We start from the raw sequence: 26,173 nt of genomic DNA, 5'->3' as shown, positions 1-26,173 counted from the left end.
ATCTTTCATTCTTAATCTCCGATTCATACTTGTACGGGGAATTACAGTCTACATCTTGGCCCGAGGCTAAGCTTATGGGTAAATTAGACGGTCATTTTTTTTTATTTTTGTATTTGTATTTGCTAATAAATTAGTTTTTATTTTTTAATTTTTATTGTTATATTTCTTATTTTTATTAAATTCAGATAATTTTTAAATTTATACTAATGTATCTTACTTTAATTTTTGTTAATAAAAACACTAAACTATAACAAAAAATAAATTCAGTAGTTGTGATAATAAAAATTAAAGTATTATCACAGCTTTAATATGAAGTATAAAATTTATGACCTAATAATGTAATTAGCCCTATTAATGACTATTTTCTTTATTAATTTTGAATAATTGTTTTTAAAACTTATCTTCATTATAAAAATTATTCCCCACAATAACAAACTCCATGCTTACAAAAAAATAAATAAATAAATAAAGCCTAGGATACTTAGAAAAAAGTAAAGTAAATTACACACAATCTTTGAACTTTGATAAAAATAAATAAATACGTATGATATATACTTCTAAAGCCTAGGATACTTAGAAAAATTACCCTCACATTTAAAAAAAAATACAAGCATTCCTGAGGTTTAATGCTACATTGTAAGTTTCCTTTCATCATTTAATTAACCCCATTAAATATTATAAAATAGTTAAATTATCCTTATATTCTCTTTCCCTTATTCACTATTTTCATTTCTATCTCCTTTCCCTTTCATGGCCGCTACCTTCATTGTCAGCCTCCCACCAACCTCTTTTCACCATCATAAGTTTCTTTTCCCTTTCTTTTTCTTAGGTTTAATAAAATCTAAATTTAGGTTACGTTATACATACGATTATTCTTCTTCCTCTTATTCTTTCTCTGTTATGTATTTGATAGAATTCAAGCCCAAATGTAGGTTTCATCAAACCTTTATTCTTTTTTTTTTTTTTTTTACTCTTTATCTCGTTCTTTTTTTTCTACGTTTTAGGTTTGATGAAACCCAATCAAGGCATTCTTCTTGTTCTCTTTCTCTCCCTCTCCCTTTCCTTCTCTATTCTAAGTTTGATGGAACCTAAATTCAAGTTCCATCAAATTTTTATTTTTATCTCTCCCTTTCTCTATTCTAGATTTGACGAAACCTAGATCTAAGTTTCCTCAAATTCTTATTCTTATTCTTTTTTTTCTCTCTCTCTATTTTGGGTTTAGTAGAATTTAGATATTCTCCTTATTTTTTGCTCATCCTTTTTCTTTTTCTTTTTTTTCTTATCTCTTTATCTCTATCTTTTTCTTTGTTTTGGGTCTAACAAACCCAGGCAAATCTAGATTTCGATAAACCTTTCTTTTTTTACTCTTCTCTTTTTCAAATCTAAATTCGAGTTTATCACAGTCAATGATGAACCCATCTAAGTTCATTGTAATTTGTTGCAATAAACTTAATGGGTTTCGTGCCAACATTGATTTTTTTTTTCAATTAAAGGGGAGCAGAGAGAGAATGAAAAATAAATTAGTCATTTTATCTCATTCTTTAACAATAGGGTGGTTATTGCTATTTTTTAAACGTTAGAGAATTTTTGGCAGTTACTTCTAACATTTTAAGAAAGATATATTCCTTGAATTTACAATTTTATCTACACTTTCTCTTTATTGTTACTTCATAGATACTTAAAAATTTAATATCACAAAAATATTTTCATACTTTTTCTCCCTTTCTCACCTTTTCATACAGTGACCTAACCGGAATACATGTTTATGTTGGTTTTCTTATCTAATATAGCGACCGCTAAAGCATCATCGAACCAAAGAAAGAGAAAAAGAAATCGAGAAATTATCAAATTCTAATTAGCTTGTCGAACATAAAAGAAAGATAAAGAGAGAGGTTAAAAAACATAAAAGAGATTCTCGTCATATTAATAATAAGAATAATCAATGTCATTTCTCAAATATCAAAGTCTGTCCCTTTGTTGAATCTTGAGAGTGTCAATTATAACTTTTCTTAAAAAGTAAAATAAAAATGATCAAGATCGTTTTTACCCTAGTTTCTCTCTTGTCTTTATTATTTCAAACAAAAATTATATATTAATTAATTATAAAGTATATTTTGATGTAGGAAAAATATTTTTTAATTATAAAAAAATATGTTCTAATTTTGTACATAAACAAAAAAATATTTAACATAAAATATATTTTTAATTTATAATTATTTAAAAATAAAAATTACAATATATATATATATATATACGAGACATCCTAATGTGGTTGCATGTTGCAACTCCATCGCAAAGGTCAAACTTTAACCACGAGCCAAAGGGGATGGAGCCAAATCTATTTATTTATATGACATAGTCTTGGATATATGGATTTGTCTATAAATTTGGCGTACCTAATATATATTAAATATATATTTAAAATATTAGTATTCTATATATTATTATGAGAAATATTATTAACTAATACATTACTAATATTTTTATATAATTATTATATATGTTATTATATAATTAATTAATAATTAAAATTTTTAAAATGAGTGATGGAAAAAATCAAGGTCAACCCGATTTTCGATTCACCGGTCCGATTACATTTTGACCGATTTTGATCAGCTTGAAAGACATCAAATTTTTTAAGGCAAATCGAATCGAATAGGCAATCAATAGTTCCTAGTTAAATTGGTCCGACTAACTGATCCGATCTGAATTTTAAGACATTGATGTTTTTGGGAAGCGAGGTATAAGAGAACTAAGCCATCAAATTTTATAGAGATTTGTAAGGTCAATTTTGTGAATAGCAGTAACTTTGACTCCCGTTGATCATACAAATTTTATATCATTTGTTTGAAACCTACAATCATCTTCTCCAACCATCCTTTGTCACTCAGCCAATTTAAATTTTGTTAATGAAAAACTGAGGTTGCGTTCTTTTTGCTATTTTCAAGTTATTTTTAATTTTTAATTTTTTAAAATAATGAAAACGCGTTCTCTTTACTGTTTTTAAAAATATATTTTTGAAAACAAAAAAAAAATTGTAAAGAAAACTCAAAACAACAAAAAGTTGTTTTGAGTGTTTTCATTCAAAACAAATTCAAAATTCAAAACACATTTATTTATTTATTTATTCATATTTTATTATTATAATAAAAAAAATATTACAAAATTAATTAACTTTAAAATGTAGATATTTTTTTAATAATTTATAAACATTAAATATTTTTAATTTACTGAATAATCAAATTTATTGAATAAAATATCATTAAAAATTTATTTTCAAAATTTCAAAGAGAACTCGTTTTCTAATTTTCTGTTTTGAGAAATGATTTTTCAAAATGACAAAAAGAACGCGTTTTCAATTTTCTAAAAACAGACTACCAAAATAGAAAACTGAAAATGAATTCAAAACTCAAAACTGAAAATTAAAAAGTAAAGAAAATGCAACCTAACATTGTGATGAGCGGAAATTTCCAACAATAAAATTTTATTTTTTATTACAAGGCTGGCTCTGATATCTTTAATCAATCCTCTTTTATAATAGTGGAAGCACAAATAAATATTAATACATACTTCGTGAGCTGCCTAACATAATAAAATATATTGTCAGTGTCCCTGCACATGTTTCACTCCCCCAAAATCTTTTGGGTCAGGAAAGTCCTATACATATAGTTAGACAAAGATCTGATACTACTAAACTCGACCTTAAACAACGTCTTTCTCAACCTTTATGAAGAGCAATTAAATAGAAAAGATTACCTAAATGCTGAGAAAATCTACCCCAACTTATAGCTCTAATCTAATAAGAAGAAGAAGAAGAAAATAAAATAAAAAAATATAAGAGAAAATGGAAGGAAGAATAATATATATAGTTATAGATTTGAAATCCATCCAAAACTAATTGGAATGAAGACTTACATGCACGACCTTTAAATCCCACATTTACCCTTTATCTTTTCTCATTTCTCATTCCTAATACCCTCATTAAACTTATTTTGGTCATTTAACCATTTCACTCCTATTTAATTTTAAAAATTCAAAATATTTGCACACTCAACCATTTGACTACCCTCCTCCTTGCTACAACTTAGTATCACATACTAAATAAATGCCCATTTTCTAACTTACATTTAAACCCAATAAATTTCATCAACTCTCAATTATTCCCTTCATTTACAAAAATAATAAATTTAACATTTTTTCATTAATTTCTCAAGGCCACAAATCACTTTAAATATATATATTATTTACTATATTATTTTTTTAAAAATCTAGCATATTTTATTTGATATTAAAATTAATGTAAATTCCATAAATAAGTAATTTTTTAGTTTTTGTTAATATATATTTTGTTAATAGAATTTGATAAAAAAATTAAAAGAGTGACACTATTTTATAGAAAGTAAAATTTAATTATTACAATAATAAAAATTAAGATATAATAACTAATTTATTATAAAATGTAAATTACAATTTAACCCTAGTTCTTTGAACAACTAAAGAACTAAGAAAGTGCTTAAAATATTAAGGGCTAATAATAGTTTTTAGATAATATACATTTAGTCTACTTAGTTTAAATTTGAAAACTATTGTAATACCTAAGAAATTTTTGAATGAATAAAATTGGAATTTTGTAAAATAATTGCGTCTATATGCAATTTTTCAATCTTTAGGGCTAAAATGTAATTTTTAATTCTTGGCCAAAATACAGTATAACGTCTGTGTTAAACAAAATTTTGGAGATAAGAATGTGTAAGAAAAGTTGGAGTTCATGAAACTGAAGAAACTTGCAAAAATAAGGGCAAAAATGTAAATTTTCAAATATTCAGGTTTAAGTGGAATTTCTAAATTTTGATCAAAGGTGGTCAAATTGGAATTTTGATTCTTTGGGGACTGAAATGAGAAAATTAGAGTTTGATATCCTTGAGAAAATTTTAAAAAAATAGGGAAGAATCAATCTGTAAGTTTAGAAAATAGGAATACGGGCAAATCTGTAAATATCACAAAGCTAGGTACGGCACTACAAATCTCTAGCCAGCCATCATGTCGACGTCAAGGAGGGTCATCAGAGGCTTCTAGAGTAGGTTCAGACCATCATGGGTGAGTTGTGGTGGAGATTGGTAGAAGATCGACCATGATATAGCAAAAAATCGATCGTATATGGTCAAAAAATTTGAACGGAATAATCAACAAATTTTCTCAATTTTAAGGACGAATCGAGGTGATTACGGACTAGATATAGCATCCTAGGGTATCACTAACCTAAGAATCGACGGATTTCCAACCCAAAATCGCCTATAAATAGTAACTCGCGGCCAAGAATATTTATACAAAAATCGAGTTCAATCCATAGGTTTTGAGAGAGAATCGAGCGATCTAAATAAGGAGCTTTTGTTTCTATATGGGAGAGGAGTAAATCTAGAGATTTTGGGGTGGTTTTGAGCATTTTAGAGTAGGTTTTAAACATTGTTGGAAAATCGTGAATAGTTATCGTCGGCGGACTAAAATTGTCGATTTCGGTGTATCTCCAGTTGGTTTTTTAACCATTAATCGATGCCATCGTGGTCAGAAGATCATGGGATTCATGCTGGGGTCGTCGGATCGTTCATCAAACTTGCCGGTCGGTCATCGTCGCCTTAGAAGATAACCAGAGATAAGAAAAAATAAAATAAATAAATAAATAAAAGAAATTAAGAGAAAAGATAGAAATAAATGGAAAAAAATTATGAAAATTTTCAAGAAAGTCCTAAAAATAGGGAGATTTATTATTTAAAATTTTTATTAGGAAAAATAATTGAATAAGTATTTATTTTGAATTTTTAGAAAGAAAATTTTATGAAAATAAATAGGAGAAAAATCTAGAAAATTCTGAATAAATTTCAGAAAGCCAAAGGAATTATTTTATGAGTTTTGGTGAATTTTAGTGGGGAAAATAATGAGGAAATATTTATTTTTGAGAGAAAATGATTATTAAAAAATAAAAAAAATATTAGAAATTTGGAAAAATTATGATAAATTCAGAAAAAATATGAATAATTGATTATCAAGACAAAATTTGACTTGAGAAATTGAAGATTTGAGTAAATTTTGAGGCTAGCACACATTTTGAGCAAAGACGATTTGCTATTCGAAAGTGAGTGGTACTACTCTGTGTAGTGATTGACTTGCTATATTCTCGATATTCTATTTCAAATGTTGTAGTTTAAGAGAGGTTTAACTGTTTCCAAATTCATATTATTTTACGCATATTGATCATTATGTGATATATTAACTGGACATGATATTTTGATATACATGGCACATAATTTATATGTTATTGTCATTCGAATCATGTCATTATTATGATCGGTGGGTCAGGATTTCGGGTCTCCTTATGGACGAGGTGATGTTCGTTCCTATTGAAAATGTGGGAATGGTGGTTCCCACAGGCGGTGGCCAAATTACTTTTCAATAACTAAGTACGCCAAGGTGATGTCCCAATGTTAACATATTGAGTCTAATTTTTAGCCATGCACATGATTTCTCATGCATTTCATGAAAATTACTTTTATACTATTCACTTAGATGATTCAGCATCTAACTTGGATTATATCTCTGGAACATTCAACATTCCAATCAGGGCTTGCAACAAAGAGAAAGGCATAGCTAATTAGTTGAAGAATGGTACTAAGCATGTTAAATTACTTCTGTTATTACATTTTATACGATTGGCATCTAATCCTTATTTTGGTCTATTTTAGTCACGAGACAATTATGTATGAACATGCTATGTTAAGGTAACGCATGACAATCTATTAGAATTTTGATCATATTATTTTCGTTGTACACTTGAAATGCCTTACTTAGCTTTAGTCTTTAACCCCTATATTAGCTAAATAGGTAGGGTTGAGAAATTTTGGGATTTTGAGCATGCGAGGTTTTCAAGATTGGCTGAATAAAAAAAGAAAATTAATAAATCTTGTGAATGTATAAAAAAAAATCCTAAGATTTCTTGAGTAACGACTCGATTGGAAGAACGAATCCTTACAACTATGTATAAATTGGTTGTTGGCAATTATATATAAATTTGACAAGATAAACATAATCGTGATATGTCTAAACAATCGAGTCAAATCTTATTAGACTTTATTGACGACATCATTTATCTCTTCACTCTTTCTCTGATGTTGAGGAATTTTTAAAAATATTATAATTTCTTAAATATTTTAACAAAATATTATATTTTTCAAACTATTTAACAAATTACTATACTTTTTTTTTTAACTTAAAATACAGGTCTTTCAGAGAGTTAAACTTCCCATTAGAAGTATCGTATCGAGATATAATAAAACAAGTTATTCCTAGTAATAAGTTTCATTTATCCCAATTTCTCTTTCTTCATCTCCTTGCACTTATCATTTATGCCTAAGTAATTTTTTTAATTTTCTCATACTTGTTATTTGGAATAGTGTGTTTCATTATTGTCACTATTATTAAGATAGTATTTTGTTAAAATAAGTAAAATAATATTATATTAAAATAATTTATCTGTAAAATTTAAAATAATTTATCCGAAAAGACAAAAATAAATTTATTTAAAAAAATTTAAAATAAGAAATCATATGATTTTTTTCTAAATAAATTTAACAATCACAATATCTTAATATTTTTGAGATGATCGTTCTTACACAACCCTCAATATTTATATCGAAATAAATCATAAATATAAAAATTTACATCATTATATAAGATAATAATTAAACTTATAACTCATTAAATTAATATTGGTATATCACTTGCCAACGCGTCCAGTGTACCCGTCCCGTCAACTTTTATTTCTTCACGACATCTCTTCACCAAACCCACGTGCAATGGCTGAACCATGATGTCAGTGCTTCGAATTGCGATGTTTAAGGAGAGAGAATCAAAAATGCCTCCCCCGACATTCCGTACTCTCTCTCACTTACTCAGAGGTCGGTTCGGAGCGATTTGCAATGGCGAGTGAGTCCGACAACCTGACCAGAGAACAGTACGTGTACATGGCGAAGCTAGCCGACGACGTGGAGCGCTACGAAGAGATGATCCAGTTCATAGAGAAGCTCGTGATCGGCTGCACCGCCGCCGGAGGCGATCTGACCGAGGAGGAGCGGAATCTCCTATCCATCGCCTACAAGAACGTTGTCGGCCCCCTCCGCGCCGCCTGGCGGACCATCTCCAAGATCGAGCAGAAGGAAGAGGGCCGCAAGAGCGACGACCGCGTTGTCCTCGTCAAGGACTACAGATCCAAGGTCGAATCCGAGCTCTCGCAGGCCTGCGCCGGGCTTTTCATGCTCTTGGACTCGCATCTGATTCCCTCCGCCTCCTCGAGTGTGTCCAAGGTGTTTTACTTGCGGATGAAGGGGGATTACCAGCGGTACCTGGCGGAACTCAAGGTTGGGGCCGAGAGGAAGGAAGCTGCTGAGAAAACTGTGCTCTCCTACAAGGCTGCTCAGGTATAATTTATATACTACATTGTTCTATTTTTATCTAAAATTTGAAACCGTTTTCTCTATTATTAAGATTTCTCTACCTATCTTCTCTTTCAGAATTAGATGGGTGAAATCTGAATACCTGAATTAAAAAAAAAAAAAATTCTGAGTAGATTTGACTTGTTCAATCTTGAGATTGGAGAAGATTTTGAAGATCTATGCACAAATGCCTTGTAAGATGCATTGCACTGTACACAAACAAGTCACTTGTCAATTAGTAGTTGGATAATGACACTACGAGAGAACATTTGAAGCATTGATGGCGAATTTTGGAAGACAAAGATTCCCCTTGTGATTGATTATCTTTATGCATGCACATGTGCGGAATGTTCATGTATGTCAATGTTCGCATAATGGATTGATTGATGGAGGGGATAGGATAGTCCCTGTATATATCTTAAGGATGTCTGCATCTGTTTGTATGTGAATATATGTAGGCTTTGTGCAAGTGCTTTACTTTTTTGTTCTCTGTGTACTTGTACAGGAGTTTATAATAGGCCGTGGAATAGAGGACTACATAATTATATATAAATAAAGGGAGAGTTCAGCTCGTCCCAAGACATAGATTAAGTGATTGAATCATGATAAAATGAGATTTGTACCTGTAAATTATGAGTTTGATTTTTTATCTTACGCAATGAGACAAAATCTTCATTTGCGATTTACCTTCTCTGTCAAAATCGAAAGTAGGACCGATGAGGGATCATACAAGAGTGATAATTTTAAGGGAGAGTCCAACAAGTGTCTTTCCCTTCCCAACCCCACGAAACGAAATGGAAAAAAAAAAAAATTATCATTCAAATTTTGCTAAATACCCCTAAGGGGAAATGAAAGTGGATAAGTGCCCTCCTGAAAGGGTAAATGAAAGTATATGAAGTCCTTGTATATGCCATAATTTGTATGTACTTTATAATTTGGCCTTCCTTATGTGTTTATGTAGCATCTTCTTATTGAGAACTGAGAGCATGAACAATTGTTAAACGGACAACATATTAAAGATAATTGTAGTACTCCAAGTTAGAAAAAATTTCATTTGTTCCTTATGTTACATAAAAAAAACTATGCAAGGCCTCCCTACAAAATGGATTACACTATCTTGTGTGAATTCGTTTCTAACAATATGGAGGAAACCGCAAAAAAGAAAAGCCCTTAATTTAGCAAAGAAGAAAATAAAAAAAAATAAAAAAAAGTCCTACATGAAGGAAGATGTATAAGCTAAAATACATTTTTTAGACAATCCAATTCATTTTCCATGAAATTAAGAAGACGATAAATGATAGACATGTTGAAATTATGGGGTATTATGGAGATCTCAAAGAAGAGATTCTCACAAGTCATTTGGTGTAGGTAAAGAGAGTAAAAACAACAACATCGACAACAAAAGACTTAATCTCACTAGGTGGGTTCGGTTAGATTAATTCTAAATCTCCAACCATCTCTATCTATGGCCATTATATTTTATGCTACATGCAAGGGTTTTTTATCAAGTTTTCTTTAATCTTCCTCTTTCTCTCTAACTACGAACTTCCTATTTCATTCACTCGCCTCCCATGTGTGCCTCTCAGTTTTGTTCTCACATGTGGAAATCAAATTAAGCATTACTCCCACATCTTATTTTATTACTTATGATCTCATTCTTAATTCAAATTCAAATGGGGTTCTATCTAAGGGAATATCTCTATTAAAAAAAAAAGGGAGGAGTTATCTAACATTATTTTATACTTAAAATTTAGATCTTTGTTATTTGTTCATCATTTGATTGAAAACATAGTTGAACCAATGGCTTGGCTGGTTTAATTGCTGGTTTCGGTTCTGATAGCAGTCCCCAAGACCTCTGATATACCTCCATGAAGCTGCTATTATTAACTGTTTTGTTTGTTTATTTCTCTGAAGGATGTTGCTCGTGCCGATCTTCATCCAGCTCACCCTATTAGGTTGGAATTAGCTCTCAACTTCTCAGTTTTCTACTATGAGATTTTAAATGCACCGGAGAAAGCTTGTGGCATTGCTAGACAGGTTTGTTCCATTCCTTTTTTTGCTAGAATTATGAGATCTTTTTTGCTTAAACTTTGCCCATGGGTTGGTGGCAGCCATTGTATCTCTTTATGAGCCCATCACAACCCTTAATCCCGTTAGGTGGAGTTGTGTACCTGCATTGTATCTCTTTATGAGCCCATCACAAGCCTTAATCCCATTAGGTGGAGTTGGGTACCTGCATTCTAGCTCTCCGATCTGTCTAGAATTCATCTCGAAAAATCTGATGATTGGTATATATGATGGCTGTTGACTACTTAATACAGCCCTCCTCGTTTATTTGGATTTAGACTGGTGGTGATAATGGGGATTACCTTCAATAATAGAAGTGTTGAGTGATTAGCCAACCCACAGCTGTAGTTTATCATTTTATGAGCTCATACAGTAAAAAGCCTTTTTGCTCATCCATTTGGGTTGGTATTGTGCATATATGCTTCTTGCTTCCTATCCTTGAGATTATGCAACAGTATTCAGATAGAGAAGATTGGACCACAAAATGCACATTTCTGCAACAAGATGTGTCTTATCTAGTTACAATTCAAATGTATACTCTCCCTCATGCCCTTCGTTGACTGCATCTGCTCTCCTAACTCCAGGTAGAGCCGGCTCAATCAATTTGAGGGTCTTACGAAGAAAAAGTTTGTCGGAGTTTTTCAAGAGTATTAATTTTTTTTATAAAAAAATAAATAATACATCTTTCACTACAAGAAAACAGGGGATTTGAGATGAATTTTTTTCGTCTCAAATTTGAGACTGAAACAAAAAATTTTGAGACGGAAAAAATCCGTCTCAAATCCCCTATTTTATTATAGTGTATAATGTGTGAGAGATCAAAATAAACTAAATAACTTACTACAATAAATAAAAAAATGATAAAAATTGAGAATAAAAAATTAGGAATAATGAGATTTTTTTAGGATTGCAATTGAAAGATTTGTTATAAAAAATAAATTTACAGTCTTAAAGTCTATGAAATATTAAAAAAGAAACAATAAAAATTAGGAAGAAAAAATTGGGAACAATAAAAAGAGAACGTAAAAATTGAGAAAATAAAATGAAAAAATAAAATGTTATAAATTGATTATTGGACTAAGTGTTCATGAAAATTTGGATTAAAAGTTAAATTTTATTTTGATTTAAAATTTTTCTTAATAAAATATTTATTATTAATATATATTGTAAAATTTTGGGACCTTTGTAAATGCCGGGACTTAGATGGCCTACTAAATAGTTTCATGGTTGAGTTGACTTTGACTTTAGGGTTCATTTGTATATTTGTTGACCGTTAATTACATTTTCCCTTCAATTTCTATGCTAACTAAATGATTGTTGACCATCTAGAAACGAAGCTAGCTAGGAAAACGTTCTTCATTTTATATTTGAGTTAATTTGATAATAATATATTTATTGATCAAAAACCATTTCCATCAAACTTCCTTGCGTCCCGAATCTGAATGGCACTTAAATCTTAACCGAACATGGTTGTAATCCAAATTCTTTCCTTCCCATTAACTGTCTTCATGTTAATATAGCAAGAACTAGAGCACAAGAAATCGTCCACATTTCACAAATTACTTCTTTATGTATAGGCCTTTAGGGAAGCTACTGATCGGCTGGACGCTGCGGCTATAGAGTCTTTCAGGGACAGCCCTTTTTACGTGCAAGTGCTGAGGGACAATGTCACCCGTTGGACCTCAGATATGCCGGTAAGTTGACATTGCGAGTAGGTGGGATTTATTCATTTTAAGTAAGATTATATAGACCTTTTTTTTTGTGGGTAAATATATAGGATTAGCTTATAGTCTTGCTGTTCATTTTGAAGAGCCGTTTACATCACCTCTCTCCCCCCAGGTTTATAGTACATAGAATTCAATATAGAGATATAGGCATAGAAGCTGAAAATGTTGTCCTGGAAACCCTCAAACAGTTTTTTTTTCCCCTTATATAATTCTGTTTCTTATTATTTAATAAATTGCTTCTGTGGGCATGAGATTTGATGAATGATCACGAGTACGAGTGACTTTCCAGAAAGCCTGCTGCTAAATCAAATTTGGCCAACTGGGAAGTTGTCTATCTAATTTCCTTGATTATACGGTGGAAAGAAGTAATCCCTTTGATTATAAAGGTTGATGTTCTATAGCATTTGACACAACTTTCGGTCTCTGGATGAATGTTTTGACATTGGGTGAGATGCTGTCCTCGTGGTTCCTTGTTGAAGCAAATGGCTATTGGAAACACAAAGTTGAGCATCTAAATCAAAGTCTATGATCCTAACTCGCATAAAACATCTAAAAATATGCTCCTAAAATGAAAAATAGGAAGTGGCTCGAGTAGGATGTGACATGGCCAGCTTCAGAATCAGATGCTGTTGCTTAAGTACATTAAGATATAAATATACTGTTGGTGGTGGTAGTACTGAATTTTCCATTCCTTATTGTTAAAGCCATTTCAAATGATGACTTGGTAATATTAGTTTAAACTTTTTTGAACTATCATGAATCATGGTTAGGAATGGCAATGGACTGCCTAATAGGTCTTAATTATTTATTTAAAATTGAAGTATAGAAATTGAGGTACGGACATAAGTCTTATTCAAAAATTTGTTAAAACAAAGTATGTAGGTTTCCAATGCATCTCAATTATTCATTTAAAGTTAAAATAAATATAAAAATTGAGATATAGATATAAGATTCATTTGAAAAATTATTAAAATAAGTGTGTAAATAAATAAATGAGCGATAATCATGGTTTCATTGTGAGCTAAGCTATAACTATGTTGAGATCCATGTTCTCACAACCCATCAGAGGTCTATGATCAATGCCTAACTCTTAATGAACTAAAGAGTCATTAAGATTATGGAAGTCTCTATGTGTATCATATCATGACAAGAATATCAAATAACATTAGCTGAATTGAAATAAAATCAATTTCACAAATTAAATTAATAATTATTTGAACAACTCGAAAAATCTTGGAGCAAACTACTAAAAATAATTTAAAAAAAAAAAGACTACTAAGATAAAACTATCGTCTACATGCACAAATTGGGACATACCAAACGAAATAATTAAGCTAAATTGGACTTGGACTTGATTTCTTCAAACGATTTGATGACAGTTCAACCACCACTTAAAAATTTAAAAGAACCAATAATGAGTTGAAACCCAATTAAGAGAATAAAGACAAGAAACAACGTTATTTGCATATAAAATAAATGCAAGATTTTTTTTTTCAAATAATGTACAACATTGTCAAGGTAATGCAATATTAGTAAACAAATGTGCTGTTTGAGGGATAAATTGAGTGGTCGGACAAGTGATATACCAGTGTCAGTCTGATGGGTCATGAGTTCGATTTTTGTCCTGTACAATGAGGCGAAGTCTCACACTTGCGATTTACTTTTTTTTATGTAATCAAGAGCACAAGCATCATAAATCATGTAAGGATGATTATCCCAAATAAACAAATATGCTTATAAAATAGAGTGGGTGGTAGTCAATTAAGTGTCAATAAATAAGAGTGCTAGTAAAGCATGTAACGATAATATACTGTCAATCAATAAGCAATGATGTTAGTAAAACAGTGTGGGATGTGATTAGAAGAATTTGTAATCAAAAGTGATGTGGAATCCATGTCAAGGTTGTCCAAGCCAATAAATATATCACTGTACGTGTGATAGAAGTCTACACACTTATCATTCAACTAAGGTCTTATAAACTAATCCCATACGCAAATGACAAAATGTGACCCTCACCTAACATATAACATGTAATAATAACAAAAACATAATATTTTATATACATATAATGAAGTCTCATGTAACATATGAAATCACATTTTGACAATTTGAATATCATGCCTTAGTTATTGAAAATGATTTTCCTTTTATAGAATATTTAAAACAATTCATATTGTTGTTGTCGAGATACAATAAAAAATTTATTTGACTAAAAACATTGTCGTCAAGTTGTTTGAATTTACAAAAAAGAAAACAACCAGAAGGTATGAAGAGATCTTCACACAAACACTCTAATACTTAAATCAGATACTGAGATAATGAAAACTCTATTAAAACCAGTATCAGAGACATACTTTTTTTGAAATGAGTGTATACTTATTTATAGAGGAGTAGAGTAATATTAAGTAATATAAGATTATGATTTTCACATATAACATTTATTTTGACATTTCGGAACCGATTAGGATTAGAATTCTTAAGAATGATATTTATCCTAATATTCCGAAATCATTTTAGAATTAGAATTCTTTATAAATAATTGTCTATTATTTTCTTGAAAGATTTGGAGAGATTTTTGAATATCAGAGTTATTTAATTTGCACATTTGTGCGGAACCGCCTGTTATGAAAAAAATTATGTCTTTTAGCCTAAAGAGATATTTTAGGCTTTTGGTCTTTTAATGGACTTTTGTCTATAACACAACAATTGCTCACCACTCTTTTATCTGAGTTTCTTAGATAGAAGAGTAGATTGTGTCATGACTTGTCCCTATTTTTTATAGATTATTCTCACACTTTTTGACTTTCAGATTTTGGATCATTTTCACGATTTTTTGTGTTTTTAGACTATTCTTGCGCTTTTATGCTTTGATGTTTTTTAACCATTCTTGCACGTTCCCATTTCAGTTTTTTTAATCATTCTCTTGCCCTCATGCTTCGATTTCTAAACTGTTCTCGGATGTTTGCGCTTTAGTTTTCGAACACCCGCATGAACCGAGCCGAGTCTTTTTTCTATTAACGTTGTTGACCCCCAAACATCATAACGATTTTGTTAGGTGATGCGTGTTAAGTTTCCAATGGTCTACTCCTTGATTGCTTAAATTTCTACCTAACATCCTAGTAACATACACAATATCCAAACATGTACAAACTTGAGCATACATTAGACTTCTTACTGCTGAGGCATAGGGAATCGTTTACATTTCCTTTTACTCAAAATCATTCGTAAGGCACTGATTGAGACTAAACTTTTCTCCCTTAGCCACAGGGGTAACACCTGGTTTGCAATTCTACATGCCATACCTTTTGAGAACATTTTTGATATAACCATTTTGTGATAATCTAAGAATACCCCAAGAGCGATACCAGTGTATTTGAATGCCCAATACAAAAGATGAGTCACCAAGATATTTCATCTCAAAATTCTTAAATAGAAATCTCTTGGTTTCGTGTAATAAGCCTATATCATTGTTGGCAAGTAAGATCTCATCGACATATAAAACTAGAAAAATATGTTTGCTCCCACAAAACTTCTAGTACATACAATCATCGACCAAATTCATCTCAAAACCAAACAAGATGATCACTTAATGAAACTTGAAATACCATTGTCGAGATGCCTATTTGAGTCCATAGATGGATTTCTTAAGTTTGAAAACCATATTCTTTGGGTCTCCCAACACAAAGTTTTCTGGCTACACCATATAGATCGTTTCATTAATGTTACCATTGAGAAATGTTGTCATCACATCCATCTAGTGTAACTCAAGATTGAAATGTGCCACCAATGCCATTATATTCTTGAAAAAGTCTTTCAAATATACTGGAGAGAAAGTCTCTTTATAGTTGATGTCTTATTTCTGTGTAAAGTCCTTTGCGACAAGATGAACCTTGTACCTTTTCACATCACCTTTTAAATCACTTTTGGTCTTAAATATCCATTTGCAACCAATGAGTTTTGCACCTTCTGGTAATGGGACAAGATCATGCTAGAGTTTGTTCTTCTAGAACAATTTCTTGAATAGGAGGTTCTCCGACATTGTTTTGATCTATTGTGTCTTGAATAAGGTTATGAATGAAATCTTGATCAATACCAATACCACCTATGGGAATATCAACACATTCCTCTTCAAAAACAACGTCCCTATCTACATTTCCCTCCGCAAACTCGACATCCTCAAAGAATCGGGCATTTCTCGACTCCAAAATCGACTTAGTTGTGGGATCATAAAACTTGTACCCCCTGGATCTTTCAGAGTATCTAATAAAATAACAACTCACCATCCTTGAGTCCAGTTTCATTTCATTCGGCCTATAAGGCCTAGCCTCAGTTGGACATCCCCAAATGTGCAAGTGTTATAGACTAGGCCTTCTGCCCATCCAAAATTCATAAGGGGTTTTGGCAGTCGATTTAGTTGGAACTTTGTTAAGGATATATGCTGCAATCTTAAGTGCTTCTCCCCAGAGTGATTTCGGTAAGGTAGAATAACTAATCATACTTTTCACCATATCCTTAAGTGTTATGTTTTGTCTTTCAACAACACCATTCATAGTAGGCGAACTTAGCATGGTGTACTCTGGGACGATATTGCATTCTTCTAGGAACTTAGCAAATGGCCCTAGACGTTGTTCACCTGAATCATCATATCTGCCATAGTACTCACCACCACAATTAAATCTGACGCTTTTGATCCTTTTGTTGAGTTGGTTTTCAACTTCAACATTATAATTTTTGAACACGTCCAGTGATTGTGACTTTTCATGAATGAGATATATGTAGCCATATCTAGAAAAATCATCTATGAACGTTATAAAATATTGTCGACCATTCAAAGCAACCATAGGGAATGTCCCACAAATATCCATATGTATAAGTTTTAAAACGTCCATAGTCCTACTGATTTCAAATCTCTTTTTGTTGGTTTGTTTTCCCTTTATACAATTAACACAAACATTAAAATATGTGAAATCTAAGGGATTTAGAATTTTGTCTGACACGAGTCTCTATTCTCCGTCTGGAGATATGACTTAATCTCTTGTGCCATAATGCAGCCAAATTCTCAGTGGTTAATTTTCTCTTTACACCTTGTGTACTTAATTGTGGGGATTTATTATATGGAGCAATTGTATCAATTAAATAAAGATTATCGTAGCCTGACAAAAAAATCGAAACCAACCAATTTTGAATCATAAAACAAACTAAATTTTTCATTTCCAAATGAATAATAATAACTAGATTTGTCCAAAACAGAAATAGAAATCAAATTCCGTCTAAAAGACAATACAATAAATGTTTCATCAAAATCCAAATAAAATCTAGTCTTTAACAATAATCTAAATTTTTTATTGCCTCAACTTGAACCGTCTTGCCATCGCCCACATAGATGTATCTTTCAACATCACTTGGCTTTCGGCAACTCAGGCAACCCTGCATAGACACACGGATGTGAGTTGTTGCACTAGAATCTATCCACCACGTGTGTCTAGGTACCGAAATTAAATTAACCTCTGAACAAACCAAATTAATAAGCATACATGTAATACTCGGGAATAATTTAAGGATAAAAATGATATTTGATAAAGGGCATAAATGGAATTTTGGGAAAATAAGACTATAAGACACACTAACATAGCTTTGGACGATCGAATTAGTCAGAGGGAGTACCCCGGACCCTAGATAGCCAAGGAAAATTGTATAGTATCGACGAGTGATTTAAATTATGATTTTTAGTGATAAAAGAAATGAGATCGAGAACAGTTTTCGGTACAGCAAAAATACAGCTGCCAGTTAGGTCGTATTACCGAATTTTTATAAACGATATCCAAAAAGTCAACAGAGAGTGTCAAGGACTAGTATTCGATGTATAGAACAACCCTTAAGTGGTTTCAGGTGGAATCGAATGGATTTGAGGTCAAATCAATCAATCGGGCCTAAGTGTAATTTTCTAAAAATGCCCGAGGGAGGTCAAAACGGTAAATTTTTAGAAATTTCAAGGGAGAAATGAGAATTTATAATCTTGAGGGTCTTAGTGATGGTGCTAGAAAGATCAGGGGCTTGAGGATAAGGGCCAAAATGCAAAAGAGAAATTTCAAGGGGCTAAAATGCAATTTTCAGAAAGTTGCACATGCGTGGCCGATTTGGCCAGGAAATCCAGTGATTTGGCAGCCTAGGTTCGTCAGGGCATGGCCTAGGGTAGTTTAGGAGGCGTGGGAAAGAAGCTTTGGCCGAAAATCGGCCACGTGGGGGTCGGATTTTGGCTATAAATAGCCAAAGGTTTCGGCCGAATTTGAATTATCAAATCGCTCAAGTTTGAGAGCGAATCGAGGGAAACCAATAAGGGAATTTTGATCCTTGAGGCAAGAGGAGCATTTCTGGAGAATTTGGTGAGTTTTCGAGGCGTTTTGAAGGTGGCCGGAAAAGCCCTAGGTGGACCGCCACCGCAACCTGCAACTCGATTTTTAAGGCATTTTTCGGTGGCCTTTCGACCTGAAACCGGTGCCAATAGGATCGACTCTTCATGGGCTTTCAGGGGGTACCCGTTTCATGGTTATTAGAGCAACCGCCGACGGCTGGCTCAAGGTTGAAGACGGTGGCGCGTGACTGCCACACGCCAGCCCAAACCAACCAGCCACTCGCCCTCGCGTGAGGGTGCGTGAAGGCTCAGGTAATTTTAGAATTTTTTTTATTATTTTAAGAAAAATAAATAAGGAATTATGGTGGAAGAAAATTTTGAAAAATGTTGGGGAAAATGGTCATTTTGTAATTTTCAAGGTAAATAAGGCTTATGAAAAATAGGAGGAGGTATTGGAAAATTTTTAGAAAATTCTAGGAGTTAGGAAATATTTATTTATGAATTTTTGTAAAGAAAAATCGAGGAAAAATCTTGAGTAGGCATTTATTAGAATTTTTTAGGAAAAATATAGAGGAAATAGGAAGAAAATTATGAAAAAAAATTTGGAAAAATAGATATTGATATGATGTTGAACAAACGTGATGTCTAGGGTATCGTTGAAGCTTGAGGTTGAATTATAAGAGCGTCGGGCACGAAAATCGAGGTCAGACACGTAAATCGAGGCGTCCCGCGCTCTTCGAGAAAAGTTGAGTTACAAGGTGAGTGATTCTATCGAAAAACTCGTTTGTGGCATATGAATGGTTTACTGTGAGTGTTCATCCTCATGACTAAGTTTATTGATGGTTTTACAAATGATTACTTACACATGTGTTATATTTCGTACGGTAAATTGCATACATTGAGATGTTGATTTTATGCATGTTATGATTTTTCGGCATTGGCATGTTGTGTTGTCCATGTGGGACGTGGGTTGTTAACCTGTGACGTAGCTCTCGAGTGTCAGCACTCGGAATGTGTGCCAAAGATTAATGCTATGTGACCCACTTGGGACGAGGCTAAGACGGACTTCACCCTACGGTACTCAAGTAGCGGGGCTGAGAGTGGACACCATCCCCAGTTCCTTTGAGCAATAGCGTTAAGGCCGAGGTATCGTTGATTCCGAGGACAGTGTTGATGTGACACTCTTGAGGCTAGGGTTGCGACGGGTTTTGGAATGCTTTTGAGTAGGAGCGTAAAGCCTAACAATGACAATAGGGTGATTCCCAGGTTCATATGTCGAGATTGTCCCTCTTAAGCAGGACTGGTTTGCCAATGGGTCGGTGTGGTCGTGTCGCCTTTAGAGAGATTGCATTTTCCCCAGTTAAGGCTAAATGCTGTGTGGGATTCTCTTAGGTTGGGGCATGTCAGGATTTATCGGTTTTATGCATATGATTTTGCATATCTGCATGAAAATATTTTTGAACTCTTACTTAGATGATTCAGCATCTAATTTGGACTATGTCCCTAGAATATTCAAACGTTTCAGGTGAGAGCAGTGGCGCCAAGGGAAATGAGTCGTCGAGAAGTAGCTGCTAGGTTCAGTTTTCGTAGGTTTTTGTCTATGATTATGATGTTCAGAGATGATGTAATATTTTGATAATTTCATGTGAAACATCGATTTGGTTATTGTAAAAAGAATTGTCAATTATATATATAATTGAGGTTTCAATCTTGCTTCCGCTGATTAAATTTTGATATGCTAAGAAGGTACGATTGGGATTGTCAGGAAATGACTATGATGAGGGTATGTATGTCAAGAGGCTTATGTTGTATGATATTAAAAAATATATATATATTTCTGAAATCTCGAGGTAATGCACGTTCTGGAGAAACGGGGCGTTACAATACATTTCTTAGCACTCCATGCGTGATAGTTGGTGCAATGCTTCTTCTGATGCCTTTTAGTTCCATATAAGAAACAACCCTTACCAACTAAGTCAGTCGGTTTCCTTTGTTGTTTCTTATAAAGTGTTGTACTTGCAACTTTTGTATCCTTCTTTCTTTTCCTTACTTTGTCCTTAGAGGTTGAGGCCAGATAAACACTATTTGTCTTATCTTGCTTCAATGTTTCCTCTTCTTGAACACAATGTGAGATAAGCTCATTCAGAGACCAAGTCTATTTCAAATAGTTGTAGCTTACCTTAAATTAGTTAACTGTGTTGGAAGTGAAATCAAAACCAGATGCACCAGCAATTCCTCCGAGAGTTCAAGCTTAAGTGCTTTTAACTTAGAAGCAAGATGAGACATCTCCATGATATACTCCTTGAAATTGCCTTTGCCCCTATACCTCATTGAATTTAGATTTGTCAAGATTGTACCAATTTTAGCCTTTTCATTCTTGGCAAACCTCTTTTCAATGTCCACAAGAAAATCCTTAGCCGTAGTGATCTTTTCAGATATTGTGACCCTGAATGCTTATAGAATGGCCTTCTTCATGATCATCATGCATATGCGATTTGATCTCTCCCACTTTTTCATCTCCCTTCTTTGATCAGATGTACTCGTATCCATAAGAGGTGCAGGAGAATCAACCCTTATCACAAGGTCAAGATCAATGACTCCGAGAACTATCTTGAGGTTCTCTTGCCATGACTTGAAGTTAGAGCCATATAATATAAGAATAAAATTGATGGTGGCAATGATATTAGCAGGAGTGATTTCTGAATAAAGAATAACAAACAAACAAAACAAGCTCATATAAGTCTCAAAACAAAAATAAATTCAAATAAAGGCAAATCCTATTGAAATTTGAGCGAATACTTGTGTATGCACAAGTTAAACTTGATCAGATGGATCATGAATTGCTTAGCAGCAATGTGCTCACAAGATAGCTAGAGAGAGCTCAACGTGAGTTTTGAATAGCTCACAATAGCTTAAGCTAACTCATTCCAACTCAACTCCAGTTCACCCAGCTCACTCTAGCTCAAGTAAACTCAAGGTAGCTGAACCCAGCTCGGGGGAGTGACACTAGCTGAGTGACATGTCATTGAGTGAGGTGGCAGTGATGTAATAACCTAGATTTTTAAAAGGGCTCAAGAGTAAATTATCTTGGGGTGATAGTGAAATTTGCAGATAAATTGAGGATATAGGGTAATTTCTTACCGCTATGAATGATCGAATTGACTACAGGGAGTGCCCTGGAGTCGAGATGGAAAAATAAAATGTTATGGCATTGAAAGGATTATCGAGGCATGATTTATGGCATCGAAAAAAATTTGATCAAAAACGATTTTCGGTACAACTAAATTGCAGCTGCGATTTAGGCTGCAAAATCGATTTATCATAGAGGGATTTTGGGAAGTCAACGGAATCTTGAGGGGGTTCATATTCAGCATGTAAAGCAAACCTTCAGTAGTTTTAGGAAGAAACGAAAAGGTTTGTGATCAAAACAAAGATTCGGGCCTAAGTACAATTTTTTGAAATTGCCAGAGGGAGGTCGAAATGATGTTTTTCTAGAATCTTTGGTAATGAAATGGATGTTTTAGGACTTAAGGGTCTTAAATGCAATTATGAAAAGTTGAAGGGCTTTGTGAAAATGGGCCAAAGTGAGAAAGCCAAGGTTTGAGGGGCCAAAGTACAATTTCAAGAAAACTAGTAAACAGCCATGGTAAACCAGTCCATCCCATCGTCGAATTCGGCCACGGGGAATCCACGAGGGTTGGTCGGGGACGCCTTTGGGTCAAGTCATGGCTAACAATGGCCATCGGGGTGGCCGAATTTCGAGAAAAAACCAATCGGATAGTTGGCCGATTTTATCGCGCCCGCAAGTTTCATTTTTGGTCAGCTAGGGTCGATTCCAGGTTAATCCAGGGGAGGTTGAGGCGCCTAAGAATTTGTATTGAACGGCTAAGACCACTTCATTGCTCGAATTTGCCTATAAATAACGATGGGTGACCAAGGGTTTCAAACCAAATGGAGCTTCAAATTGCTCTCGATTTTGAACGAATCAAGGCTAAAAAATAAGGGACTTTTGTTCCCCATGAGTAATAGATGCATTCTGGAGATTTTGAGGCGTTTTGGAAGAGATTTGAGGGATGTTTGAAGGTTGCCGGAGTTGGGAGGCGGTGGCATCGGCCGAGGCTTTAAGCCTCCAGTTGAGGGTCGCTCGGTGCTCCTTTCAGGTCGAAAGATAGCCCATGGTGATCAACTGGACGAGGCAAGCAAGGGGGTGGGGTCAACCAGCATCGCCGGTTAGCCATCACTGGAGAAGATGACTGGCAAGTGGCTGCATGCGCTAGGATAAGTGGCCGCGCGTAAAGACCAACCTCGTTTTGCATGCAAATGGGGTCCAAAAAATTTGAAAAAAACCCTAAAAAATTGGGGAAAATAAGATGAGAAAACATGTGCAAAAAGATTTGGTGTTTGGCTTCCCGATGTCTCAGTTTCCACACCGACTAGCCTCGTTTTGCATGCAAACGAGGGTTTGAGGTAAGTCTAGTAATTTTCCTTTGATGTTCTTAGATTTTAATGAATTGTTGTGGAAAAAGAATTGAGAAAATATCCCGAAGGTATTTATTTGGATTTTTAGAAGGGAAAATGGAAGAAAATATAAAAAAATGCATAGAAAATGAGAAAATTGATGTTTTGAGATATTTAGTGATTAAATATAATTTATAGGATTGTTGTGCTCGAGATAAAGTGATTGGTGCAACTTTTGAGGGTTGACACGAAAATCAAGGTCAGGCACACAAATTTATCTAAAGATTAGGTCAAGATAGAAAAGATTTCTACTTTAATAAATCCTGCAGATATCCTAACTAAATCAGTTCCTGTAGTTAAGTTTGAGCAGGCTTTAGATTTGCTCAATATTCTTCCAACGTAGCTGTGGAAGATTTGTAGGGGTTTCTAGTCATTATCCACTATTTAATTCATTCTTGAATCAATGTGGAATTTGTTGATTTTATGTGATTTAAAATGTTTTCTCAATTTATGCTGATTATATGAAATTGTCGAGCTGCATTTGTTATTCTTTTATATTGAATTTAAATGCTGTTGACATTCTGTTGATATATTTTTTTGGACTATTGATTATATGTGGGCTGCTGAGTTTTATGGGCCGAGCCCATATTCGTTTCTTGTGGTATTTTTCGTTGCTGGCCGAGCCCATATTCGTTTCTTGTGGCATTTTTCGTTGCTGGCCGAGCCCATTTGTTGGTCCATGTTGGCGTTGCTATAAAAGGGCAATCTGATGCCTTAATCTCTAGAATGTTCTGATATTTCACTCTTGTTCTCTCTTTCTAAAACCCTAAGTTGGCGACTCTTGAAGCGAGACACGTCATGTGAATCCTTCATTCTGATCCTTGTTTCGATCGGTTGGTTGTTTCCATGGTAAGGTCAGTCAGTAAGTAAGTGTATTGCTTAATCTCTATGTTGTTTTAAACGCTTGAGGCGTGAGAGCTTGGTTGACTGAAAGAACAGATACTTAGTCTTGATCGTGAGATCGGTATAGAACAGATATATCTTGATCTTGTTGTTTTGGTTTCTGTTTTCAGTTGTATTTTGCAATACTGTTTTTACTTTCATTTGATGATCTTGTAATCGATTGTAAACTTGAGATCTAGTGGATTGACTAGAGGCGGAGCCTCTGCCGTGAGTAGGATCTATTAATCCGAACACGTATATTGTTGTGTCTATTTGTTTGGGTGTGCGAGTTGTGGTTGGAATCTTTCATTTTTTCTGTTTACTGCGCTAGATATGTGTTTGGCCGAGGAAATAGGTTAGTTAAAACCTACAAATTGGTGAGATTAGTGTTGCTCATAAAGTTCCATCTATTTAACCTATTGAACCTGTGCTTGATAAAAGACCTCATAAACAAAGAAGACCTTTTTTCGACGTTGGGAATTGGTAGACCATGATTTGTTTGCCCACACTGAGGAAATGAACATGAAAGGGAAAAAGAGAAGGCACACCAATGAATTTTATGTGGTTCAATTGGCGTTCCGACTGCTAGCACCTGCAAGCACTCTGATGCTCAAGTAAGTAAGGGCGTAAGGAAAAAGCCGTGTATCAGTAGGTCAGAGGAAAAAATAAACATCCTCTCTCCCGAGAGATGGCTCATATAAGAGGAGGAGATGTCCTTCTCTCTGCATGCGTCGTGTGTTTGTAGGTGATGAGATTTGAGTTTTCGATGCTGGTAGAGGTACCTAGGTGGCAGCATGGTGTCGACGGGACCCTCATTAATGTGGATGTGATCCACTATTAATGAGGATGAGATCTGTAGAGGGCACATGGATACCCAATAGAGGCTGCAATGATGTTGTTGCAGGCAGGTACAGAGCCAGAATGGGACCAGCATGAGCTAAGAGATGGGCCGAAAGGGTGGGGCCAGAACGGCTTAGCCAAAATAATACCTAGTTCACGACTGTTCTCTGGTTGTCCCGTTGTCTTCTTGCTATGCGAGCTGAACAGTTAAGCCAGCGAGCTGGGAGCATAGATGGGAGCTCGCTTGGTTCCGCGGTCTGAGTTTGGGTCTCAACGACGTGTGATCTTATTCTGACGAGCTCGGCCTTGGGCCTATTGGACTTCAAGAAATTAGGCTAGCAAGCTAGGTTGAGCCCAGCCCATAAGAAGTAGTTCAAAAAATACCCATAACACCTTTTTTGTCAGATGATTATGTTGTTTATTTTGGAGAAACATATTATGACATTGGATAGATTGTGGATCCAAACCATTTGTAGTCCGCAATCTGATAAATGGAGAGTTGTCAGAAGCAAATGTCATCTATGTCCAACAATAGAGTTTGGGAATTAGTGAAGTTACCTAAAAACTTCAAGGCTATTGGATACAAATGGGCCTTCAAGACCAAAAGGGATGCAAAAGGTAAAATTGAGAGATTTAATATTATATTAGTTGCAAATGGGTATACTTAACAAGAAAATATTGATTATATTGAATCCTTTTCTCCTATTTCATCTAAAGATTCTTTTAGGATTATTATGGCCCTAACAACACATTTTGATCTTGAACTCCGCCAAATGAATGTGAAGACGATCATTCTAAATGGAGATCTCTTTGAAAAAGTATACATGCAACAATCTAAAAGTTTTATAGTTGAGGGAAAAGAGAATATGGTGTGTAAGCTAACCAAATTAGTATATGGATTAATACAAGCATCTTGTCAATGATATTTAAAATTCCATTGATATTTAAAATTCAATGGGAGTGAATTCACATGCTTGGTACTTTATGTGGATGACATATTACTTGCTAGTAATGACTTGGGTTTTCTTTTAGAAGTGAAAATAATGCTTTCCAAGAGCTTTGAAATGAAGGATCTTAAAGAAACTAGTTTTGTTTTGGGTATAGAGTTCATAGAGATAGGATAAAGAAATTAATGGGTTTTTTCTTTTCTCAAAATACATACATTGATTATGTTCTTGAGCATTTTGGTAAGCAAGATTGTAAGGCTGGTTTGGCTCATATAAAAAAAGAAGATAAATTGAGTAAATAGTAGTAGTGCTCTAAAAATGATGTTGAAAAGAAGTACAAGAGAAAAATTCCTTAGA

The 26,173-nt window shown here is 33.7% G+C and overlaps 1 protein-coding gene across 1 annotated transcript; it reads left to right on the top strand.

The window, feature by feature from the left end:
- Positions 1-7,846: 7,846 nt before the first annotated feature.
- Positions 7,847-12,473, top strand: LOC127803215 (14-3-3 protein 1-like). Its single transcript, XM_052339293.1, has 3 exons — positions 7,847-8,468; positions 10,398-10,520; positions 12,128-12,473. The coding sequence occupies exons 1-3, from the start codon at positions 7,971-7,973 to the stop codon at positions 12,251-12,253; spliced, it is 747 nt and encodes a 248-aa protein (XP_052195253.1). The 5' UTR covers positions 7,847-7,970; the 3' UTR covers positions 12,254-12,473.
- The last annotated feature ends 13,700 nt before the right edge of the window (positions 12,474-26,173 follow it).

This window comes from Diospyros lotus, chromosome 6, assembly GCF_014633365.1.
Source record: "Diospyros lotus cultivar Yz01 chromosome 6, ASM1463336v1, whole genome shotgun sequence".
Taxonomy (NCBI): domain Eukaryota; kingdom Viridiplantae; phylum Streptophyta; class Magnoliopsida; order Ericales; family Ebenaceae; genus Diospyros; species Diospyros lotus.
The sequence above is the reverse complement of the archived record's forward strand: the minus strand, read 5'-3'. Positions and strand labels throughout refer to the sequence as shown.

Bases quoted from the DNA above. Each gene is read 5' to 3' on its own strand.
- LOC127803215 (XM_052339293.1), top strand. From the start codon at position 7,971: ATGGCGAGTGAGTCCGACAACCTGACCAGAGAACAGTACGTGTACATG. The intron at 8,469-10,397 runs GTATAATTTATA...ATTTCTCTGAAG, and splicing joins TCTCCTACAAGGCTGCTCAG to GATGTTGCTCGTGCCGATCT. The intron at 10,521-12,127 runs GTTTGTTCCATT...CTTTATGTATAG, and splicing joins CTTGTGGCATTGCTAGACAG to GCCTTTAGGGAAGCTACTGA.